At 41.1% G+C, this 25,414-nt stretch overlaps 1 protein-coding gene across 1 annotated transcript in view; it reads right to left on the bottom strand.

Moving 5' to 3' along the window:
- Positions 1-21,308, bottom strand: part of LRIF1 (ligand dependent nuclear receptor interacting factor 1) — a 53,847-nt gene extending 32,539 nt beyond the window's left edge. The window contains exon 1 of the mRNA XM_030199969.1: positions 20,873-21,308. Coding sequence (XP_030055829.1) covers positions 20,873-20,934 — 62 coding nt within the window. The 5' untranslated portion in view covers positions 20,935-21,308. The remainder of the gene's footprint in view (positions 1-20,872) is intronic.
- Between the last annotated feature and the right edge of the window lie 4,106 nt (positions 21,309-25,414).

Below are 25,414 nucleotides of genomic sequence, written 5' to 3'. Positions count from 1 at the left end.
AAATCAGGGATCACTGTCAACTCTGGACTTTTGGAACCAAAGAACCACAGAATCCCACGGATAAAATCTGGGAAGGTTCAGGAATTGTTTGGAGAGACTCAAGGAAAGAAAACTAGCAGGTAAGATCTAAGCTCTGTATGTGAGAAATGATATCACAGCGACTGAAATGACAGGAAACTGGGGAAAGGAAGAAGCGATATGGATCACCTTAAAAAGAGAGGATGGAACCTCTGTCCACGTGGGCGTTGTCTACAGACCCCCGACACAATTGGAGGAACTAGATAAAGATCTGATCGTTGATATTAATAAGTTGGCAAAGAAAAGAGAGGTGCTGTTGTTGGGAGATTTTAATCTGCCAGATGTAGATTGGAAGGTTCCGTCTGCCAAATCTGAAAGAAGTAGACAGATTGTGGATGCTTTCCAAAGTGCTCTGCTCAGACAAATGGTGACGGAACCCACGAGGGAGGGAGCAACGTTGGATATGGTGCTCACAAATGGGAATAGTGTGTCAAATGTCAGAGTGGGTGCACACCTGGAAAGCAGTGACCATCAAACGGTTTGGTTTGATATGACGGCTGAAGTGCAGGGCGGACACTCTAAACTCAAAGTCCTGGATTTCAAGCGTGCTGACTTTAGTAAAATGGGGGAATACCTGAGGAAGGAGCTGATGGGCTGGGAGGACGTACGAAAAGTGGAAGGACAGTGGTCCAGGCTGAAAGAAGTAATAAATAGGGCCACAGATCTTTATGTAAGGAGAGTAACTAAAAGCAAAAGAAAACCGATATGGTTCTCCAAGCAAGTGGCTGAGAAAATAAAGGCTAAAGAGTTGGCATTCCAGAAATATAGAAAATCTCAAGAGCACGAACACAGGGAGGAATACCGGATGAAACTGAAAGAAGCCAAGAGAGAGGTACGTCTGGCGAAGACGCAAGCGGAAGAACAAATGGCTAGAAATGTAAGAAGGGGAGACAAAAACTTCTTCAGGTATATTAGTGAAAGGAGAAAGACTAAAAACGGAATTGTGAGACTAAAAGATACAACAAAACGCTATGTAGAAAATGATGAAGAAAAAGCCAATTTGCTAAATAGATACTTTTGCTCTGTTTTCACAGAAGAAAATCCTGGAGAAGGACCGCTAGGGACTGGCAAAAGTACACCTGAGAATGGAGTGGATAGAGCACCGTTCACAGAAGAGAGTGTTTATCAACAACTTGGAAAGCTAAAGGTGGACAAAGCCATGGGACCGGACGGGATCCACCCCAGGATATTGAGGGAGCTCAGAGAGGTTCTGGCGGGTCCTCTTAAAGATTTGTTTAATAAATCCTTGGAGACGGGAGAGGTTCCGGGGGAGGTTCCGGGGGACTGGAGAACGGCGGAGGTGGTCCCCTCTTCACAAAAGTGGTGATAGGGAAGAGGCTGGAAACTACAGGCCGGTAAGCCTCACTTCGGTTATTGGTAAAGTAATGGAAGCGATGCTGAAGGAAAGGATAGTGAATTTCCTGGAAGCAAATAAGTTGCAAGATCCGAGACAACATGGTTTCACCAAAGGGAAATCGTGCCAAACGAATCTCATTGAATTCTTTGACTGGGTGACGGGAGAATTAAATCAAGGACGTGCTATGGACGTAATCTATTTAGATTTCAGCAAAGCTTTCGACACGGTTCCCCACAGGAGGCTCTTAAATAAACTAGATGGGCTGAAGATAGGACCCGAAGTGGTGAACTGGATTAGGAACTGGTTGACGGGCAGACGCCAGAGGGTGGTGGTGAATGGAGTTTGCTCGGAGGAGGGGAAAGGTGAGTAGTGGAGTGCCTCAGGGATCGGTGCTGGGGCCGATTCTGTTCAATATATTTGTGAGTGACATTGCCGAAGGGTTACAAGGTAAAGTTTGCCTTTTTGCGGATGACACCAAGATTTGCAACAGAGTGGACACCCCGGAGGGAGTGGAAAACATGAAAAAAGATCTGAAGAAGCTAGAAGAATGGTCTAACGTTTGGCAATTAAAATTCAATGCGAAGAAATGCAAAGTGATGCACTTAGGGATTCCGAGGGATTGGAGAACGGCGGAGGTGGTCCCTCTTCACAAAAGTGGGGATAGGGAAGAAGCTGGAAACTACAGGCCGGTAAGCCTCACTTCGGTTATTGGAAAAGTAATGGAAGCCATGCAGAAGGAGAGGATAGTGAATTTCCTGGAAGCCAATAAGTTGCAAGATCCGAGACAACATGGTTTCACCAAAGGGAAATCGTGCCAAACGAATCTCATTGAATTCTTTGACTGGGTGACGGGAGAATTAAATCAAGGACGTGCTATGGACGTCATCTACTTAGATTTCAGCAAGGCTTTTGACACGGTTCCCCACAGGAGGCTCTTAAATAAACTAGGCGGCCTGAAGATAGGACCCGAAGTGATGAACTGGATTAGAAACTGGTTGACAGACAGATGCCAGAGGGTGGTGGTGAATGGAGTTCGCTCGGAGGAGGGAAAGGTGAGTAGTGGAGTGCCTCAGGGATCGGTGCTGGGGCCGATTCTGTTCAATATATTTGTGAGTGACATTGCCGAGGGGTTACAAGGTAAGGTTTGCCTTTTTGCGGATGACACCAAGATTTCCAACAGAGTGGACACCCCGGAGGGTGTGGAAAACATGAAAAAAGATCTGAAGAAGCTAGAAGAATGGTCTAACGTTTGGCAATTAAAATTCAATGCGAAGAAATGCAAAGTGATGCACTTGGGGAGTAGATATCCAAGGGAGATGTATGTGTTATGAAGTGAGAGTCTGATATGTAGAGACGGTGAGAGGGATCTTGGGGTGATAGTATCTGAGGATCTGAAGGTGACGAAGGTATGGAAAACAGGTGTGAGGATGTTATAATGCCGTTGTATCGCTCCATGGTGCGACCGCACCTTGAGTATTGTGTTCAATTCTGGTCGCCGCATCTCAAGAAAGATATAGTAGAATTGGAAAAGGTGCAGCGAAGGGCGACTAAAATGATAGCGGGGATGGGACGACTTCCCTATGAAGAAAGACTAAGGAGGCTAGGGCTATACAGCTTGGAGAAGAGACGGCTAAGGGGAGACATGATAGAGGTATATAAAATAATGAGTGGAGTGGAACAGGTGGATGTGAAGCGTCTGTTCACGCTTTTCAAAAATACTAGGACTAGGGGGCATGCGATTAAACTACAGTGTAGTAAATTTAAAACAAATCGGAGAAAATTTTTCTTCACCCAACGTGTAATTAAACTCTGGAATTCGTTGCCGGAGAAAGTGGTGAAGGCGGTTAGCTTAGCAGAGTTTAAAAAGGGGTTGGACGGTTTCCTAAAGTACAAGTCCATAAACCGCTACTAAACGGACTTGGAAAACTCCAAAATTCCAGGAATAACATGTATAGAATGTTTGTACGTTTGGGAAGCTTGCCAGGTGCCCTTGGCCTGGATTGGCCGCTGTCGTGGACAGGATGCTGGGCTCGATGGACCCTTGGTCTTTTCCCAGTATGGCATTACTTATATAAACAGTGTGACAAGGCGGTCGCCATAGCCATAAGACTGCTAGGCTGGATAGAGAGAGGTGTGACCAGCAGAAGAAAGGAGGTGCTGATGTCCCTGTACAAATCGTTGGTGAGGCCCCACCTGGAGTATTGTGTTCAGTTTTGGAGGCTGTATCTTGCTAAGGATATAAAAAGAATTGAGACGGTGCAAAGAAAAGCTACAAAAATGATATGGGATTTGTGTTACAAGACATATGAGGAGAGACTTGATAACTTAAACATGTATACCCTGGAGGAAAGGAAAAACAGGAGTGATATGATACAGACGTTCAAATATTTGAAAGGTATTAATCCACAAACGAACCTTTTCCGGGGATGGGACGGCGGTAGAACTAGAGGACATGAAATGAGATTGAAGGGGGGCAGACTCAAGAAAAATGTCAGGAATTATTTTTTCATGGAGAGAGTGGTGGATACTTGGAATGACCTCCCGCGGGAGGTGGTGGAGATGAAAACGGTAACGGAATTCAAAAATGCGTGGGATAAACATAAGGGAATCCTGTTCAGAAGGAATGGATCCTCAGAAGCTTAGCGGAGACTGGGAGGCGGGGCCATTGGTTGGGAGGTGGGGCTAGTGCTGGGCAGACATCTACGGTCTGTGCCCTGAAAATGGCAGATACAATCACGTTTTCCAAAGCAGGAGCTAGGTTTGTGAGCCCTTGGGCCGCTGCCGAGAAGCAGCAGTGGCAGGCAAAACCACCCCATACAGGGATAAGGCAGAACTCTGACATGGCCAGCTAGACTTCACCTGCACTTGACCACTGTTCCTCAGGCGTTGAGCCCCTGAGTGCAGGTGGTCGGCAGGACTTACCGGACAGGGCAGGAACTGGAAACCAGCCGGATACACACAGGATCTAGAATACACAGGGAGGCAAGGCAGAATACTAGACTAGGACTCTCAGACAGACAAGGGACAGAACTGAAAGCTGCAAGCAGCCACTGAACAAGAAACACAGACAACCTAGAACTAGGCAAAGACATACAAACAAGAAACAAGACTGGGAAACAAGCAATAAAGTACAAGAAGCTACACAAAGACTAAACTAGAATCAGGCAAGAATACAGACTATAAACTGGACTAGGCAGAAGTGCAGCAAGCACCAACAAACCAGGGCCTTAGGCGATGCAAAGGCAAAGCAGAGAGTTTCCAAATGGCTAATAAGCCCAGCAGCAGCTGAGATTCAGCTGCAGCAATCACCAGGCAGCTACGGGTGCTGTGCAGGCTCAAACAAGACAAGCAAGTCTGGCAGGCCAGAAGATCCGGACTGGACTGTGCTGAAAATGTACCACCTGTTCCTCAGATCCCATTCCCACCCACCTTCTTAATGCCATCTCTCCTACTCTTATTCCTTTTATCTGTCACATTCTCAACCTCTCACTTTCCACTGCGACTGTCCCTGCTGCCTTTAAACATGCTGTGGTCACACCTCTCCTTAAGAAGCCTTCACTTGACCCTACTTGTCCCTCTAATTACCGACCCATCTCCCTCCTTCCTTTTCTCTCCAAATTACTTGAGCGTGCTGTTCACCGCCGCTGCCTTGATTTTCTCTCCTCACATGCTATTCTTGACCCACTACAATCTGGTTTTCGCCCTCTCCACTCAACCGAAACTGCGCTTACTAAAGTCTCCAATGACCTATTACTGGCTAAATCCAGAGGTCAATATTCCATCCTCATTCTTCTTGATCTTTCCGCTGCTTTTGACACTGTCGATCACAGCATACTTCTCGATACCCTGTCCTCACTTGGATTCCAGGGCTCTGTCCTTTCCTGGTTCTCTTCCTACCTCTCCCTCCGCACCTTTAGTGTTCACTCTGGTGGATCCTCTTCTACTTCTATCCCTCTGCCTGTCGGCGTACCTCAGGGTTCTGTTCTTGGTCCCCTCCTCTTTTCTATCTACACTTCTTCCCTTGGTTCATTAATCTCATCCCATGGCTTTTCCTACCATCTCTATGCTGACGACTCCCAAATCTACCTTTCTACCCCTGATATCTCACCTTGCATCCAAACCAAAGTTTCAGCGTGCTTGTCTGACATTGCTGCCTGGATGTCTCAACGCCACCTGAAATTAAATATGACCAAAACCGAGCTTCTCATTTTCCCCCCCAAACCCACCTCCCCGCTCCCCCCGTTTTCTATTTCTGTTGATGGCTCTCTCATTCTCCCTGTCTCCTCAGCTCGAAACCTTGGGGTCATCTTTGACTCTTCTCTCTCCTTCTCTGCTCATATCCAGCAGACTGCCAAGACCTGTCGTTTCTTTCTTTACAACATCCGTAAAATCCGCCCCTTTCTTTCCGGGCACTCTACCAAAACCCTCATCCACACCCTTGTCACCTCTCGTTTAGACTACTGCAATCTGCTTCTTGCTGGCCTCCCACTTAGTCACCTCTCCCCTCTCCAGTCGGTTCAAAACTCTGCTGCCCGTCTCATCTTCCGCCAGGGTCGCTTTACTCATACTACCCCTCTCCTCAAGACCCTTCACTGGCTCCCTATCCATTTTCGCATCCTGTTCAAACTTCTTCTACTAACCTATAAATGTATTCACTCTGCTGCTCCCCAGTATCTCTCCACACTCGTCCTTCCCTACACCCCTTCCCGTGCACTCCGCTCCATGGATAAATCCTTCTTATCTGTTCCCTTCTCCACTACTGCCAACTCCAGACTTCGCGTCTTCTGTCTCGCTGCACCCTACGCCTGGAATAAACTTCCTGAGCCCCTACGTCTTGCCCCATCCTTGGCCATCTTTAAATCTAGACTGAAAGCCCACCTCTTTAACATTGCTTTTGACTCGTAACCACTTGTAACCACTCGCCTCCACCTACCCTCCTCTCTTCCTTCCCGTTCACATTAATTGATTTGATTTGCTTACTTTATTTATTTTTTGTCTATTAGATTGTAAGCTCTTTGAGCAGGGACTGTCTTTTTTCTATGTTTGTGCAGCGCTGCGTATGCCTTGCAGCACTATAGAAATGCTAAATAGTAGTAGTAGTAGTAGTAGTAGAAGAAGTCTGGAATGGGAAACAGCACACAGATAGTCCAATGCAGCCACCAGGTCTGGCCACCAGAGGGCAAGAGGAACACAAACCAAAACACAGGCAGAAAGCATACTGAAGCACAGAGAGGCTTACACACACATGTGCAGTATAGTGGAGTAATCAGAGCCATGTTGGAAGCAGCCAGCACACAGAGACAGAACTAACACAGAAAGACCAGACAGAAGCCAGCTTAGAAGCTGACCGCCAGAAATAAGGTAAGCCTGAGAGGGTCATGACCACAGACGTGACAGATACAAATCAAGGTCAGGTATACATATAAGGTAGCACATATGAGTTTATCTTGTTGGGTAGACTGGATGGACCGTACAGGTCTTTCTCTGTTGTCATCTACTGTTACTATGTTACTATGTTGAGAATCTCAACTTTCCAACTTTAAAGAGACTCAGATCCTCATCGAGCACCCTCTGTGAAATTAACACTCTTCTGTTAATTGCTGCCAAAGACAAACTGGCTTTTTGTTATACTAAATAGATAGAAAGTTCTGAAATCTCACCTACTTTAATACAAAAATCTGCTCTGGTCAAAAAAATCAAAGATCTTCAAACACCCTAGTAATCTGGGGAAGAAGATACAACGGCCTCAAGAAAAGCAATGTTTCTGACTTTTATTTAAGTGCATTTACAAAAAGAGCTAAACAATAAAGTGAAGCAACACTCTTGAGATGAATAAAGATATATAAATGTATCTATCAGGATTTCAGTTGTGGAGATTTAAAACAAGCACTGTGGAAGCTTTTCTCAGAGTTGCATTCCAAGAGTGCTTAAGGTCAATCACTCTCTTTTGTCTCACAAATATCTGTCCTACTCATCTCACCTCCCCTCTTCATTGCCTGACGTAATTCCAAGGTGGCAACCTGAAAAAGAGAACTGTGCATCTGCAACCTTCCTTCAAACAGCAAACAAAAGAAATTGACACAAATATGAAAATGAGAGCTACACTGTGGCCTGTCGCCCACTCTAAACTGGGTCCTGTGGCCTGTCGCCTGCTGTAAACTCTCCCGTCATAGCTGCATGACTGACTAAGGAAGAACAGCATTTGAAACAGGAACATACCTAATAGCAATGAGGCGTAAGTTTTGTGGAGATTTAAAACAAGCACTATGGTAGCTTTTTCTCATAGCTGCATTCCAATCTTAAGGTCAATTATTTTCCTTTGTCTTACAAATACCTATCCTGTTCAGCTCACCTCCCCCTCCCCTCTCCATTGCTTGAAGTAATTCCAAGCCAGCAACTTGAAATAGAGAACTGTCTGCATTTGTAACCTTCCTTCAAACAGCAAACTAAGGAGATTGTCAAATCTATGAACATGTGGTATGAAGCCCGTTTTATACTCTCTCTTCACAGCTGCACGATTAACTATGGAAGAACAGCAGCCTGAAGGAGAAACCCTACCTAATAAGAGGGAGACAAACACTCTTTTTTCATGGTCTGTGTCCAGCTCAGATTGACTGCTGAGCTCCCTAGATATGATAGATTGAATTTCCTTTCATAAGGTTTTTGTTGCCTGTTCTGTCTTTATAATACACAATTTGCACCATTGTGCATCAGGGAAAAACTGTGGAATAAAGTGAAGTATACTAAGCGACTTGGGTAGACCACTGGTGGCTCCGACAATTAACCCCTAATTACCAACACTCTACCACAAGTCCCACAACATATCCCATTAGGGCCAATATTAGATCATGGTTTTTCTACTGCATGTTAATACGATGGATAACGGGGTTACAAGCCATCTCAATCAAACAAATGGAACAAAATCCCCCTTACTTATTACAGCAAAATGATGCCCCCTTCACCAACTGGAAAGACCAAACTACAGAAACCAAAACAAACCAGAGAGCAACATCCTAACCAATACCAAAAAGATAAGCACAAACAATTGCAATGACCATATAATCAAAAATGGAAAGGGAAATGGGACTTGATTCATAACAGAAACATGGCTGCAAATGTAAGACATCCCAGTACTGCTCGACTTATGCCCGCCGGATATAAAATAATACACATCAACAGAACTAAAAAGAAAGGAGGCGGGGTCCCCTTAATACACAAATCCTCTACAGTAGAAACCAAAGCTGAACATATATCCCCTGCGATTGAAATCATGACATGCAAAATCACAGACTCAACATTAACTGATTAATTATGAGGTATACTTTTTTACCGCCTGCCTGGAAGATGGTCCAAAGCTCAAGACGACTTCATGGACTTCATATCAATCATATGCAGAAACTTCTCCAATGTCCTTCTACTAGATGATATCAATCTAAAGCTAGACAAGCAACATTACGCCAACACTAGGCTTCTAACAAACTTCCAGAACCAATGGAACTTCAAAATGGCACCAGCCACCTCATCTCATCTTATGTAAAAGGTCACCAATTAGACATACTAGCTTGCAGACTCTTAGCCAATAACAACTATATAATAGAGAATCATAACTGGGCAAAGGTGCCATAGTAAGACCATAACAAACTCTCCTTCACACTTCAGTGGAAAGAGAACAGCAAAAACAGAGAACCGAGGACACCACACACTGCCCTAACCAGAGGAAAAGTGGACAACAGCAGCTTCTGTTTAACAGTGATGAATGACCAAGCAAACATAATACCCACATCACTTCATGAGAAACTGAGACGAACTAAGTGGAAACACACTAAATAAAATGGAACCATTCAAAATGAAAACTAAGAGGAAACAACAACCGCGCCCCTGGTTCAACGAGGAACTATCAGAGATGAAAAAAACTGTGCAGGAAACAGGAAAGAAAATGGTCCAAAACAAATAAGACATGAAAAAACCACACAGAGGAAAAACCTAAGTACAAACACACCATAAAAAGAGCCAAAGCGGAATACTATAGCACACACGTGCACCCAGAAGAGATAAACACGAAAAAAAAATGAACTAATGAAAAACGTACTCAACATACAAGCTCTGCTAACGTCAAATGAAAAACCACGAACAGCAGACGAGTTCACACAATATTTTGAAGAAAAAAATAATAAAAATAAGATCAAACCTAGATGCAACACAAGAAACACTCAAAGATTTCCTACACAAATGTGAAATCGAGGACCACATCAAAAAGAATCTGGACCTCCTTTAAGATACCAACAACCAGCTCAGTTACTACACTACTGACAAAATATGCACATGCCAACTGCCTGCTAGACAGCTGCCCAAACTACATGATGGAAAACCCACCAGACTGGTTCATCAAACGCTTAACTAAACAATGGAGGGACTAGAAGCACAACAATTAATGGAATACCTAACGCGCTACTCAGTCCTTCACAGCTCTCAATCAGGCTTCATATCATGCTATAGAACAGAAACATGCATAACCACCCTGATCACAAAATTCAGAAGAATAATAAACCAAGGCCAGTCAATACTACTACTACAATTTGATATGTCAAGTGCCTTTGACCTAGTAGGTCACACAATACCAACTATCCTACTTCACAACATAGGAATAACTGGAGCAGTATAAGCCTGGTTCACGGTTTTCAAGAACTAGATCCTATCTTGTCAAGGTATCCAATGAATTTTCAGCCTCCTGGATCCCTGAATGTGTGGTCCCTCAGGGGTCCCCGATATCACCAATATAATTCAATGTCCTGATGGCTCCACTTGGCAAGAAACTGGAGAAAACTGGTTTAAACCCATTCACATACGGATAAGATGTCACTATCTACATACCTTTCAACAACAGCATCACAGAGATACTGGATAGGCCAAAAAAGAACTCAACCTCATGGAAAATTGAGCCACAACTGTCAAACTGAGACAAAACCAAACTCCTGGTTTTAGCCAGCCAGCACAATCCCACTACTTACCAAAACCTCATAATAGATCAACAATTGTACACAATGGAAACACAAATAAAAATACTAGGAATCATTTTTGGCAAACATCTGACCTTTGAAGACCAAATTGCTGCCATCACATTAAAAAGCTTCAAAACACTATGGAAACTGAGAAGAATCAGAGACTATTTCCCCAGATAGTCATTCCGCCTCATAGGACAGACGCTGATATTGCCCCATCTAGACTACTGTAATGCAGCATATGTAGACTGAAAAGAAAACCTACTACGATTGTTGCAGTCCATCCAAAACACAGCAGTAATATTGATATTCAAAAAGTCGAAATATGATGGAGCAACCCCACTACTCATAATGCTACATTGTCTCCCAATCAAGGCCAGACTATTTTTCAAAACCAGTACAATCATGTTCAAAATACTGTTTGGAATGTCACCGGACTACATGCTATACATGATCAAACTATCACTAAGAAATGCAATCCCAGGAATCAGAGGCTATCTACTACTTCACCTCTCTAACTGCAAAAACGTACAAGTCCACTGCTATCATGTTTCTTCATTATCATATTGCCCAATGATCCTTCTGTAACACTAAATGTCTATTTTCTAATATATTTCCACTATTCATGATGTATTGTAAGCTACATTGAGCCTGCAAAGAGGTGGGAAAATGTGGGATACAAATGCAATAAATAAATAAATGGCGGGATTTAGCTGGGAGGAGGAGTGGCCTAGTGGTTAGGGTGGTGGACTTTGATCCTGGGGAACTGAGGAACTGAGTTCGATTCCCAGCACAGGCAGCTCGTGACTCTGGGCAAGTCACTTAACCCTCCATTGCCTGCCGCACTGAGCCTGCCATGAGTGGGAAAAGCACGGGGTACAAATGTAACAAAAAAAAAAAATGGTGGAACTCAATTCCAACAGTCATAAGAAGTATTGTAGCATTATGAGTAATGGGGTTGCTCCATTATATTTTGACTTTTTGAATATCAGTCTCGCTGTTATGTTTTGGACAGTCTGCAACAATCGTAGTAGGTTTTCTTTGCAGCCTACATATGCTGCATTACAGTAGTCTATATGGCGCAATATCAGCATCTGTCCTATGGGATAGAATGACTGTCTGAGGAAATAGTCTCTGATTCTTCTCAGTTTCCATAGTGTTTTGAAGCTTTTTGCTGTGATTGCAGCAACTTGGTCTTCAAGGGTCAGATGTCTGTACAAATACAAATGCATCTGAAATTAGACTTCTAACCAGTATGCAACAGCTGTGCCTATTTCAAGTGTTTATTTATTCATTCATTCATACTTGTATCCTACAATTATCCAATAACGAGTTCAATGTAGCTTACATTGATTTAATTACATTTACAAGGTTGTATGGTGCTGTTTTTTTTACAAAGGTTGACAAGATAACTATTAGTGCGTATTGGGGTTCTTGAGAAGATATGTCTTATCTTTTCATTTAAGAAATGAACTGTGTTACAGTTAAAGGTTATGCTGTGTATTGCTGTTCTAGAATGATTAGTGCATATTTTACTCATAGAATTTCCTGAATAGGTAGGACTTTTCTAACTGGAGGTAGTTTGTGATGCTTCTTATGACTTTGACTGATCTGTATGTCTTGTGTCCCACAGCACTATCTCTTTTGATACCCAATGGAGTGCTGATTCCCAACTGGAACAGCTTTAATCTGCCTACTCTTATCTCAATTAAGCTTCTTTCTTCATCCCACCTCACCACATCCCTCTTGGATTCTTTCCCAGGCCCCTAGTTCATGGTTTCTAAGCATGATCTCCTTCCCTTCTTTTTATCCATGATGATGCAAAGCTTATCTACTAGAGTGTTCCTGGATAAAGGCTATCCAACTCTAAAAAAACAAAAAAAAACCAACAACAACAAAAAATGCAACAGCTATAGGCCCACTTGCAATTTACTGCTGCTGTCCAAACTTACCAAAACGTTTGTTCTGTGTCCACTATTTCAACACATAGATCAAACTCACATATTACACCCTTTCCAGTCTGGCTTTAGGCCACACTATAACAACAGAGTCTCTAGTTGCTGCTTTAACTCCTTACACATTGGTTTTGAGGAGGGTAAGGTTGCTCTTTCCATCTCCTTAAGAAAATAAGAATAGCCATACTGGGTCAGACCAATGGTCCATCTAGCTCAGTAGCCCATTTTCCAAACAGTGGCAAAGCCAGGTAGAAGCCCAAATTGTGGCAACACTCCATACTACAAATCCCAGAGCAAGGAGTTGCTTCCCATGTCTATCTTAATAGCAGACTATGGACTTTTCCTCCAGGAATATGTCCAAACCTTTTTTTAAACCCAGATATGCTAACCGCTGTTATCACATCCTCTGGCAAAGAGTTCCAGAGCTTAACTATTTGTTCAGTGAAAAAATATTTCCTCCCATTTGTTTTAAAAGTATTTCCATGTAACTTCCTTGAGTGTTCCCTAGTCTTTGTACTTTTGGAACGAGTAAAAAAAACAATTTACTTCTACTCGTTCTACACCACTTAGGATTTTGCAGACCTCAATCATTTATTTATTTTTATTTATTTATATGTAGCATTTGTATCCCACATTTTCCCACCAATTTGCAGGCTCAATGTGGCTTACATTTGCCGTAATGGCGGTTGCCATTTCCGGGTAACAGAATTACATATGGTGTTACAATAAGTGCATACATACATGGTAACATACATGGAACATAACATATATGGAACAGATCATGGTATTTATATACACTGTGTGCATATATACATGGTAAAGAAGAATAGATTATGGTATTGCATGAGGTTCCTGAGTAATAAATTGGATTGTAACATACATTAGGTCATTGACTATAGAGAGTCCCTATTCAGCATAAGGTTTAAAGTGGTATTGCTTGATCATTGATATCAAAGAGGTTAATCAGTCATGTGATAAGAGATCTGTTTTGTATAGATCGTGTATAGTATTATTATTTAGTATCTGAGATGGATGTTTGTGGTATGCCTTCTTGAACAGATCTGTTTTCAGTAGCCTTCGGAAGATGGATAGGTCTTGTGTTGTTTTTATGGCCTTCGGTAGTGCGTTCCATAGCTGCGTGCTATATGAGAAACTGGTCGCGTATGTGGATTTATACTTTAGCCCTTTACAGTTAGGATAGTGGAGATTAAGGAATGTGCGTGATGACCTTTTTGCATTCCTAGTAGGCAAGTCTATAAGGTCTGACATATAGGTAGGCTTCTCCATGAACGATTTTGTGTATCAGGGTGCAAACTTTAAACACAATTCGTTCTTTTAGTGGGAGCCAGTGTAGTTTTTCTCTTAGGGGTTTGGCGCTTTCATATTTCGCTTTCCCAAATATGAGTCTGGCCGCTGTGTTTTGAGCGGTTTGAAGCTTCATAATGATTTGTTCTTTGCATCCGGCACAAATGGCATTGCAGTAGTCTAGATGGCTTAACACTATTGATTGTACTAGGCTGCGGAATACTTCCCTTGGGAAGAAAGGTTTGATTCTTTTAAGTTTCCACATTGAGTAGAACATTTTCTTTGCTGTATTTTTCGCATGTTCTTCGAATGTGAGATTTCGGTCAATTGTGAATCCCAGAATTTTCAAGCTGTCTGATATCGGAAGGGTGTAGTCTGGGGTATTTATGGTATTGGGTTTGTTTGTGTTGTATTGTGAGGACAGGATGAGACATTGTGTTTTTTCTGTTTAGCTTTAGTTGGAATGCGTCAGCCCATGAGTTCATTATTTGGAGGCTGTGTGTGATTTTATTTGTGATTTCTGTTATGTCTTGTTGGAACGGGATATATATCGTGACATCGTCTGCATAGATATACGGGTTGAGTCCTTGGTTGGATAGCGATTGGGCTAAAGGTGTCATCATTAAGTTGAAAAGGGTTGGTGAGAGCGGTGATCCTTGTGGTACACCACATTCAGGTTTCCACGGTGTTGACTTTAAGTTTCAGATCACTTGATAAGATCTTGCTGTTAAGAAGCCTTTAAACCATCTTAGTACGTTTCTTCCGATCCCGAAGTAGTCTAGGATGTTCGAGAGTATTTGGTGGCTGACCATATCGAATTGCAGGAGTAGCACACTGTTTCCAGTTGCAATTAGTTGTTTAAATTTGGTTATAAGAGTGGTTAGCACTGTTACAGTGCTATGGTTGGATCGAAATCCTGACTGTGATTCATGTAGTATTGAGAATTTGTTTAGGTAGTTGGTGAGTTGTTTGGTTACCATACTTTCCATTAGTTTTACTATCAGGGGGATGGATGCGACTGGTCGATAGTTGGTTGTGTCATTTAGTTTTTTCTTTAAGTCTTTGGGTATGGGTGTCAGTAGTATATTTCCTTTGTCCTTAGGGAAAAGTCCACGCTGTAGCATGTAGATCAGGTGTGACGTAAGGTCTGTTATGAAGTGTTTGGGGGCGAACCTTATTAGGCTACTGGGGCAGATATCCAGTTTGGAGTGGGTTTTGGAGAATTTGTTGAGTGCTTGGGTTATGGTTTCTTCGGTTAGCAGGTTGAAGTCATTCCAGGTTCGATCTGCTGGGTATTCACCGGGAGTAGGGTCCAGGCAATCCATAAATTTTTCATGATCAGTGGTATTGAGTGGTAATGTGGATCAAAGTTTTATAATTTACTCATTGAAGTATTTGGCAAGTTGATCTGCTGATGGGGTGTCTGTGATGGCTGTGGTAACCGGTGTGGTGTCTATTAATTTATTCACGAGTTGGTAGAGTTTATGTGCGTCTTTGTAGTCTGGTCCTATTTTGGTTTTGTAGTATGCTCTTTTGGTTTGTCTTATTGTATATTTGTATTTTCTTTGTGTTTGTTTCCAATCTTTAAGTGTATGTTCATTTTTTGCCATGCGCGTTCAAATCTCCTGACTTGTGTTTTTAGTTTTTTCAGTTCTTAGTTGAACCAAGGTATCGAGCTGTGTCTTCGTGTGGTTCTTGTTTGTAGTGGTGCAATTTCGTCTAGTATGCTCCTGCATCTGTCGTCCCACTTTTGGAGATAGTGTTTGGAGTCTGTCTGTGCTAGCCATTCATTTTTGTAGATCTGTTGCCAGAAAGTAACAGGATCGATCTGACCTCTAGTGGTGTAGGTTGTGCTTTCTTGCTTGGGGTGCGTGTCTTTTTTCTGCCATTGTAGGGTTACGTTTAATTTATGGTAGTCTGACCATGGTATGGTCGTCCATTTTGTATCTGTTAGTATAAGGTTTGAGTCTAAGGATAGTTTGTGTGTAAGGAGGTCAATTGTGTGTCCTTTGACATGTGTATCTCCCCTCATCTGTCTCTTTTCCAAGCTGAAGAGTCCTAACTTCTTTAGCCTTTCCTCATACGATAGGAGTTCCACCCCTTTTATCATTTTGGTTGCTCTTCTTTGAACCTTTTCTAATTCTGCTATATCCAGAACTGAATGCAATGCTCAAGGTGTAGATGCACCATGGAGCGATACGAATGCATTATAGTATTTTTGGTCTTATTCACCATCCCTTTCCTAATAATTCCTAGTATCCTGTTTGCTTTTTTGGTTGCCGCCGCACACTGAACAGAAGATTTCAGTGTATTATCTACAATGACACCCAGATCTTTTTCTGGAGTGCATTAGGTAACTATGATTTGGATTATTCTTTCCAATGTGCACCACCCTGCATTTGTCCACATTACATTTTATCTGAAATTTGGATGCCCAGTCTTCCAATTTCCTAAGGTCTTTCTGCAATATTTCACAGTCCGCACGTGTTTTAACCTTCAATAGTTTTGTATCTACAAATGTAATCACCTCACTCGTCGCTCCAATTTCCATTTCATTTATAAATATGTTAAATAGCACCGGTCCCAGTACAGATCCCTGCGGCACTCCACTGTTTACCCTTCTCCATTGAGAGAAATGACCATTTAACCCTACCCTCTGTTTTCTGTCCAATAACCAATTCCTAATCCACACCAGAACCTTGCCTCCTATCACATGACTCTTTAATTTTCTCAGGAGTCTCCAAGGAGGAACTTTATCAAAAGCTTTCTGAAAATCTAGATACACTACATTAACCGGCTCACCTTTATCTACGTTTATTCATGCCTTCAAAGAAATGAAGCAAACTGGTGAGGCAAGACTTCCCTCGGCTGCACCCATGCTGATTCCGTCCCATGTTTGTCTACGTGTTCTGTAATTTTATTCTTTGTAATAGTTTCCACTATTTTGTCCAGCACCAATGTCAGGCTTACCTGTTTATAATTTCCCGGATCACCTCTAGAACCCTTTTTAAAAATCAGCATCACATTGGCCACTCTCCAATCTTCAGGTACTATGGATGATTTTATGACAGGTTACATATTAGTAACTCTCAGCTCCGCCTTCGATCTTATAGATCATGAATTACTCACTACTAGACTTGCTTCTTTAGGCCTTCCTGGTACTGTACTCAGTTGGTTCCAGTCCTTCCTTTCTAACAGTGTCTACCCCATTAGCACATCTTCAGGGACTTCTACTCCCTACCCTGTGGGGTTCCACAGGGCTCCGTCCTTACCCCTGTCCTGTTCAACATTTTCCTCAGTCCTACTGTTACACTAATTCAGAATCATAACATTACTGTCTTTAATTACGCTGAAGGTATCCTCCTCCTTTCTTTCCATGACCCTGACTGATTGGACTTCACTGGGATTCATGCATGTCTGGATACAGTTCCAATCACTTGATTCTTAATCCCACCAAAACTATCGCATGATGGTTGATCAGTCATCCTTATGCTCCCACTGCCTCCCCTTTACTTTTAAATAGGACAATTTTATTAGTTACCTTGTTCCATTATCTTGGTATTTTCTGGATCAGCAGCTCCAATTTGACATCAATTTCTGATGTCTCCAAGTTTTGCTTTTTCTGTCTGCACTGTTTCCATTCTATCTGCAAATACTTTGACCCATTAGCTTCCATGGCTATTCTTCTACGCAACAGTCCTATTTTGATTGGATTACTGCAATGTCATTTATGCAGGCCTCAACTCCAGCATACTCAAATGCCTTCAGTCTATATGAAATACTGCCATCTGTGCTCTCACCCGAGCAAAGAAATTCGATACAGCAAAACCCCTCCTCCTGATCTAGCATCATTAGCTCCCTACACAGTTTAGGGTTTAGTTCAAGTTCTTATCCTGACCCACAAGATTCTTTTTGCCTTTGCTCTTTCTTATATATCATCTCTTACTGTCCCTCATCGTCCAGGCCACTTATTACATTCCTCCTATGAATGCCATCTGAGAATTCCATCAGTCTTTTCCTCTCAATTTGAGTTTATGCGTAACTGCGCACTTTTCTTCATTGCTCCATCTCTGTGGAATTCCTTGCCCCCTGATCTACATAAAGCACATTCCTATTTGAAGTCCTTTAAAAACTTATCTTTTTCAACTGGCCTTTGGGCCTTCATGTCCTATTGACTGATCTGACGTATACACTGAAGAACAATGCCCTCGAAGACTTGAAGACACATGAAAAATAGTGACGGTAACTCAAATGATACAAAAACGATGCTTCCAAGGATCTCAAAGTTTATTGTCATAAACCAAGACTCGAAACGGCCGTGTTTCGGCTTATCTGGCCTTCTTCAGGAGTCTATTAGATTGTAAGCTCTTTGCGCAGGGACTGCTTTCTTCTATGTTTGTGCAGCACTGCGTACGCCTTGTAGCGTTATAGAAATGCTAAATAGTAGTAGTACTATATAAAAATTAAACACACACAATGGAATAACATTCAAAACTAAAGAATTTTTTACTAAATGGTACCATCATAAAAACGAATAATTAGTAAAATGACACAGTCATATGGCCAAATAAAACATGCATTCATATAAAATATAGTAAAATTAACATAAAAATTGAATATGAACCTTAAAAATCCAGCTGGATTATAAAGACTATTGCATCAAATGGTTATAGTGTTAAAACAATGTGATCTAGCACAAATTTAAGTACAAACTGAGGGCATAAATGTGTAAAATATAGTGTAGACCATATATAAAAAAAATATGAAATGTAGCAACCACAATAACTAAAAGTAAAAAAATACATCCAAAGTAGCTAAAGACTTAAAAAAATAACAAATAACAGGAATGTGGGCACTATTACGCAACAGTTTCAAAATACCTGGCCTGTTAAATTACTTTGAATATTGACTTGCATAACTCTTTAAATATAGGGAAATAGGCCAAATTACATGTTACGTGTTCACCTACTGTTGAATGCAAAGTGGTTTTGAATATGGTATGGATTGTAAATAGCTTGACAATGTTACAATTATGCACAAAAAGTTTTCTCCCTTTGAATTATGACACCCTGAATGGGGGAACACCTTACCTGTTCTGTGATTGAAAAGATTCTAAATTTTCATGCCTAGGCTAAATTAATGCAATTAAAATATTTATTTTTCCTGAAATACTGTTTCTTTTTAATCATTTACCCATAGTATTCCCAGATCATCCTTTTTGGTTACGTAGAAACTTTTTTTTCCTCTTTTATTTAAGGGGGAAAAAAGGGAAAATTAGTTCTAACACTCTGACTTGCCAGTTGAACTGGAAGTCTTGGTCCCGTAATCTATTATTGTACCATTGAGTTTGTTCCACATCAAACCACCCTCTGTCCAGCTTTGGTGACCTCCTTTTATTCCAGTGATTCTGCATAATTAAGGAGTAATAGGTTTACATCTTATTAGTTCATCATAAATCACCCTTTTTACTGTTGATATCTCACCCTTTATAGTTTAAATGGGCTCAAGAATTTGCATTGCTGTTTTGAAAGTAATTAGTCTAATAGGTTTTTTTTCAAATGTTGGGAATTTCAAGAAAAGATTACAAATACATTCATTAAATGCTTATGTTATCAAAATTTTCAAATCAGATCATCTCATGACTCAAGAATAAGAAAACCTTTTCTTGTCCTCTACATGCATTAAAAAGTGTTTATTTCAGAAACAACTACACTCAATTTTGGTCTAACTGCTACCTTTGTACACTCAAAAATTATCAGGAAGACCTGACCAACCACCTCTAGATATGGACTGGTACAGATTTGGGAGTAAATAGCATCTCCTAATGCTGCAAATATGTGACTACCTTTTACAAAATTTGAAATCATCCCCTAAGTAACATATATCTAAATATCTGATTGTTTGGCGTGTGGTTTCTGATATTTCACATTTGTCTGAAGCACTTTCAGTTAGTAAGATCATATTTGGTTCGCATATTATTGAACGTGCTCTAAAAAAATATTCCTCCAAACTATATGATACGTTAATTGCTGTAGGCTTAAAAATGGTTTTAACAAATTGGAAGGATAACTCCTTTCTTAAATTCTCACTTTTGGTGGCATTCTGTCTTACAGATCCACAAATTTGAGCTATCTTTAGCCCTCAAAGTTCGAAATTCTTATATGTTGATAAAGTATGGCTGCCTTTAACAACCTATCTTTCTTTAAACAAGAGCTGTTCATAGTACTCGAGTGTAAATTGCAGGTTTTGCTTTGAATGCATTCATAAATTGCTTCCTCCCCCCTACCCTTCTCCTACCTCCCTCCTTTTCCTCCCTCTGTTACCTGTCCACTGATATTCTTTGGTGTGATTACCTGATTATTTCTTGTAATTTGTATTTCCTACCCCTGTTATTAAAATGTAATAAACATGTTCTAAAAATGAATGTTTTTGAATATTGCTCCCGTTTTCCTTGCTATGGTCCCTCTTAACCATGCAAATTTCATATATTTTAGGATCTTACTGGTGTAATCCTCTCCTCTTCTCCCCTTATAATTTTATTTCCGTTTCTTTTATTTTGATTTTTCCTTTTAAACTTGTTCCTTTTAGTTTACTTTCTTGTAAGGGTTTGCATATCTAGTCCATTATAAGAAATTCATTGTTTTAACTATATATAATTAGGATTTAAAATCTTCCCTTTTTTTTTAAATGTTAACTGTTTAAATATACTCTTTACTACGTTACTCCAAAAAAATAAAAATAATAATCAAAAGAAATTAAAATTTGTTCCCACCATGCATTTTTCGCCCCCCCCCCCCTCTCCTCCCCCCTCTTTTTGGCTGCCATTCTTATCACGTTTCCCTGCCTCCAAACGCCATGATGCCATCATCGCAAGGCACCATGGGAATTCTGCTGCCATTGGCAAGAAAACAGCCACTGGCTTGTCGAGTTCTTTCTGACGTATCAAAACCTTTGGGAGACGTAAAACCACGGAATAAAGGGCAACTCCCCTTTTAATTTGGGGCCTGAAACGTTTAATATTTTTAACTTCACAAAATGTACAAAATAGTAAAAATAGACACATATATATAAACCACACACGCGCGCGCGCCCCACCTGGTGCTATTTTAATTTCCCATTAATTCCAGTTCGTTACCGCTGCAGCGCCACCTATGGAGGGCAGGGGAACCGCCACTCACCTACGGCCGTTACTGGTCGCCGGCTCAGGACTGGGAATGAGCAGCTGCTGCGTTTGGGACATCGCGTCCTGCTGCCGCGGAAGGATTCCGTTCGCGAGAACAAAGAGGGTGTGGAAGGGGCGAGGAGGAGAAAAAATAAAATCCGCGATGAAGTCCTTCCGCAGGAAAAGGAAATGGTTGGACGGCCTTTGTACCACCGCTTCCGGGTCAACGACGCTGACGTCGACGGAACTCGCTCTTCGGGGAGGAGTTTTCTCATCCAACCTCCTTAAAAAGGAGAGGATTGGCGGCGGGAGACCTCTAGCGGTCAGTGCGGACACTGCCGCACAACGAGGTCCAGGCGGAATCAGTTCGAAGAGGTGTTCGGTGACGGCCACTGCGCTGTTGCCGAGAGCAACGAGACGAGGCAGCGACCGTCTGGAAAGGACCGCGCGCAGGTCCCCTGTCGCAGGCAGAAGGCTGGCTATGCGGCCACCCGGCAATATGGCGTCCCGGAAGTGACGTTAAGAGCGCCGAAGTTTGATTAGTCGGTGATGACCCCGTAACGCTCCACCCCCACTTCGTTGGGGCTGACGTTCCTCAGTAGTTTTCACTTCCGGGTTACTTTGCTATATTTGAAACTAGTATTATATATATATAGATATAGATATTAAAAAAAAAAAAGTTGTCTGGGGCAACTTCTCAGGCCGATTTTAAAATCCCCCTTACTATACTGACCAAGCAGGGCAAGACAAAATTCATTCCCTTAAAAAAAGAAAAGAGGCATTGGGTCAATGTGGGATTGTGCCTTTGACTGAATTTCAGTGTTCTCTGTGGATATATTTATTAAACGCATAAGGTTGAGTGGATTAGCTTCTAGGAATGAATGTGCGCATGGAAGAATAATTGCTTCCGGGGCAAGGGAGGCCTTTGCTATGGTATTGTTGCGTCTGCTAACTGAGCAACTTATTTTGCATATTGAGATGGGCGTGTGGCTAAAAAAGGTTGCACAGACTCTGTGCCTCGTCGTCTTATATTAACTGGGGGTGGGGGCCGGATGGGAATAGCAGTGGAATTGGACCAAGAAACTTCTTGGGTCAGCTGCCATTAATAGCCCTTTGAGATATACTAGTGACGCCATTTTAAGCTATGTCTGACAGTACCGAGTTCAATGTAGATGTAAATAATATTGGAGGGAATGAAGAAGGTTTAGGTTGCAACAATGGGGATTTTAGTGTAAAATGGTAATAGTGTAGCTAGCAGAATCGGAAAAAGGTCATGTCTTTTTCCACAGGTTCAAAATATTGATAGAGTTCAATAGATGGCATTCATGGGCCTCATAAATAGTAAGGCCCATTGGAAACTGGAAGAACAGAGGTTTATTATTTGAGATGTGGTGTTAGCACCCTGGGTTCTGTCCCTGTATGTCATAATCTGAGAGGATGTAGGACCAGTTTAGTGGCATAACATCCTACTACCTTCATAAAAGTCCAGGAGACCTAAAGAAAACATTTTCCCACAGTCTTGTTTCTTGCTACTTGTTAATTAAAAAAAAAAAAAGCTCTTTAGGATCTTCCAAATATTAGTGCTGACCATAGGTGCCAATTTATCAAAATGTTTGGGGGTGCTAAACAAAGTAGGTGCTTGGAAAATGTAACGTTATATACTTGTAGGTGGAGAATAGACTGAGTAGGGTTGGATCAGCATTTTTATAATATATATATATATATATAAGATACAACAAGGTACAATCAATGCTTATAGGCCGCATCAACCAGTAAATGCATCAATGTGGCTCACAATCATATAAGAGAACAGGGACAATATCCTGTGAATTACAATAATGAGTTAGAAATAAAGCCACTTATCATGAAATTTATGAAAAAGCCATGTTTTAATATGTTTTCTAAACAACAAATAACTAGATTGGTGACGGACATTTAAAGGAAGCATAGTCTACCATCTAGTTATTTGATAAGAGAAGGCCAATTCCAATCAGATTTATAGATCACTTTGTAAGGGAAAGGAAATAGTGCCGAGAATCTACTGCATAATTTTTTCCATAAAGAACAATTAACAAAAGCAAATATTGATGGACCATTCCATAAAACAGCAAATGACATAACTAACTACCGCCCGGTAGCATCTATCCCCCTAGCAACCAAACTAATGAAAAGTTTGGTAACCAAGCAACTCACCGACTACTTAAATAAATTCTCAATATTACATGAATCACAATCAGGATTCCGCTCCAATCACAGCACCGAAACAGTACTAGTCACTCTCCTAACCAAATTCAAACAAGCAATTGCAACTGGCAACAGTGTACTTCTCCTACAATTCGACATGTTGAGCGTGTTCGACATGGTAAACCACAAAATATTACTAAACATCCTAGAAAACTTTGAGATTGGAGGAAACGTACTTAATTGGTTTAAAGGCTTCCTGATCGCAAGAACAGACCAAGTAATATCCAATTTGATCACATCATCACCATGGAAACCAGAATGTGGAGTACCCTTTTCAACCTAATGTTGACACCTCTAGCCAAATTGCTATCCAACCAAGGCCTCAATCCTTACATCTACGCAGATGATGTTACAATCTACATCCCATTCAAACATAATCTAACAGAAATCACAAATGAAATCAATCACAGCTTCCGAATCAAGAAACTCCAGACTGCCCAAAACACAGCAGCCAGACTCATATTTGGAAAAATGAAATTCGAAAGCGCCAGGCCCCTAAGAGAGAAATTGCACTGGCTCCCACTCAGGGAACACATTGCATTCAAGGTCTGCACTGTAGTTCATAAAATCATTCACTGCGAGGCCCCAGTCTACATGTCAGACCTCATAGACTTACCACCCAGGAATACAAAAGGTTCATCACGCACATTCCTAAATCTCCATTACCTCAGCTGCAAAGGACTAAAATATAAATCAACATATGCATCCAGCTTCTCCTACATAAGTACGCAACTATGGAATGCACTACCATATGCCATAAAAACAATACATGACCTAACAAACTTCCGGAAATTACTAAAAACCAACCGGTCAACAGGGCATACCATAGTGACCCATCCTAAATTCTAATCAATGAAACATACCAGAACTGGACATAACAGAACTCTATATATCTGATTACCTCATCAACTTGTGACGAATAAACTTTAACGCTACACCACTCTTCACAATGTAATCCATAACCAAGTTGTAACAAATTGTATTTCCATCATTCATATCGTATTGTAAGCCACACTGAGCCCGCAAAAAGATGGGAAAATGTGGGATACAAATGCAATAAATAAATAAATAGTTATAAGCCAAGAAACAAACTAAAAATGGAGCAGGTATCCATTGGTAACCAATAGAGAGAACTCATCAGTGGAGTGGCACTCGCAAACCTAGATATTCTACGGATCAACCTTGCCGCAATATTTTGCAATGTCTGCAATTTACGATGAATAGCTATGCTACAACCAACATACATAACATTGCAGTAGTCCAAGTGACCCATCAGCAAAATCTGAAGATATAACTGGAAGGCCTTGGAATCAAAACAAGATCTTATTCATCTTAATTGCCATAGTAGGCTAAAAATCTTTGTTGACAATAATTGTACATGTGACTCTAAAGTAAGAGAGCTGTCCAGGGTCATACCAAGAATCTTCAATTGGGATTCTAAATGATAAGTGATGCTTTCGACAGAAAAGTCCTTAGAAAGGCATCTCCTTTGAGGGTGACTTACTAAAAGAAATTTTATTTTGTCTGTATTCAACTTTAATTTAACAGACTGTGCCCATGACTCCAAGCAGTTCAACCCCCGACTAATTGTAGATAGTGTCTCACTTATTTCACCCATAAAAAGGTATATAAATTGTGATATCAGTGTAAATATATGGGTGAAAACCTAATGCATCCAATTTTAAACCTAATAGTGCCATCAAAATATTAAACAAAGAAGGGGATAATGGTGAGTCCTGTGGGATACTGCAGATTGGGGACCATTCCTGAGATAACTGACCCTCTTTTTTTACTTGATACCTCAGAAAGAAATTCTCTAAACCAATTCAGAACTACTCCAGTTATCCCATATCCATTCATAATGTTCAATAGGATATTGTGGTCTACTAGATCAAATGCGCTTGACATATTGAACTGAAGTATTAGTACACTTTTTCCTAGGCTAACTTCTCTAATGTTGGAAATCAGCGCAGCGAGGATGGTTTCAGTACTGAAACCGCTTCTAAAACTGGATTGTGAATAGTGGAGTATATCATGTGTAGTTTGAAATTCTGTTAGTTGACAAGTCACAATACCCTCCATTATCTTAGTCAAAAGTGGGATCAAGGCTTTTGGTCTGTAGTTAGTGATTTCAGTACTAGAAAGTTTTGGATTTTGCAGTTTTGCCATCCTCATGCATATGTGCCAGCTCCTTACAAGCACAAAATTACTGTTGTCTCAGAGCAGGTGTAAGTTTGTGTGGGAACTTTGGGGAGTATTGTATAAAGGCACATAATTTTAAGCATGGTTTATAGAATAGCACTTTTTTCAGTGC

Source organism: Microcaecilia unicolor, chromosome 4 (assembly GCF_901765095.1).
Source record: "Microcaecilia unicolor chromosome 4, aMicUni1.1, whole genome shotgun sequence".
Classification (NCBI taxonomy): domain Eukaryota; kingdom Metazoa; phylum Chordata; class Amphibia; order Gymnophiona; family Siphonopidae; genus Microcaecilia; species Microcaecilia unicolor.
Note: the sequence above shows the minus strand (reverse complement) of the source record. Positions and strands in the feature narration are given on the sequence as shown.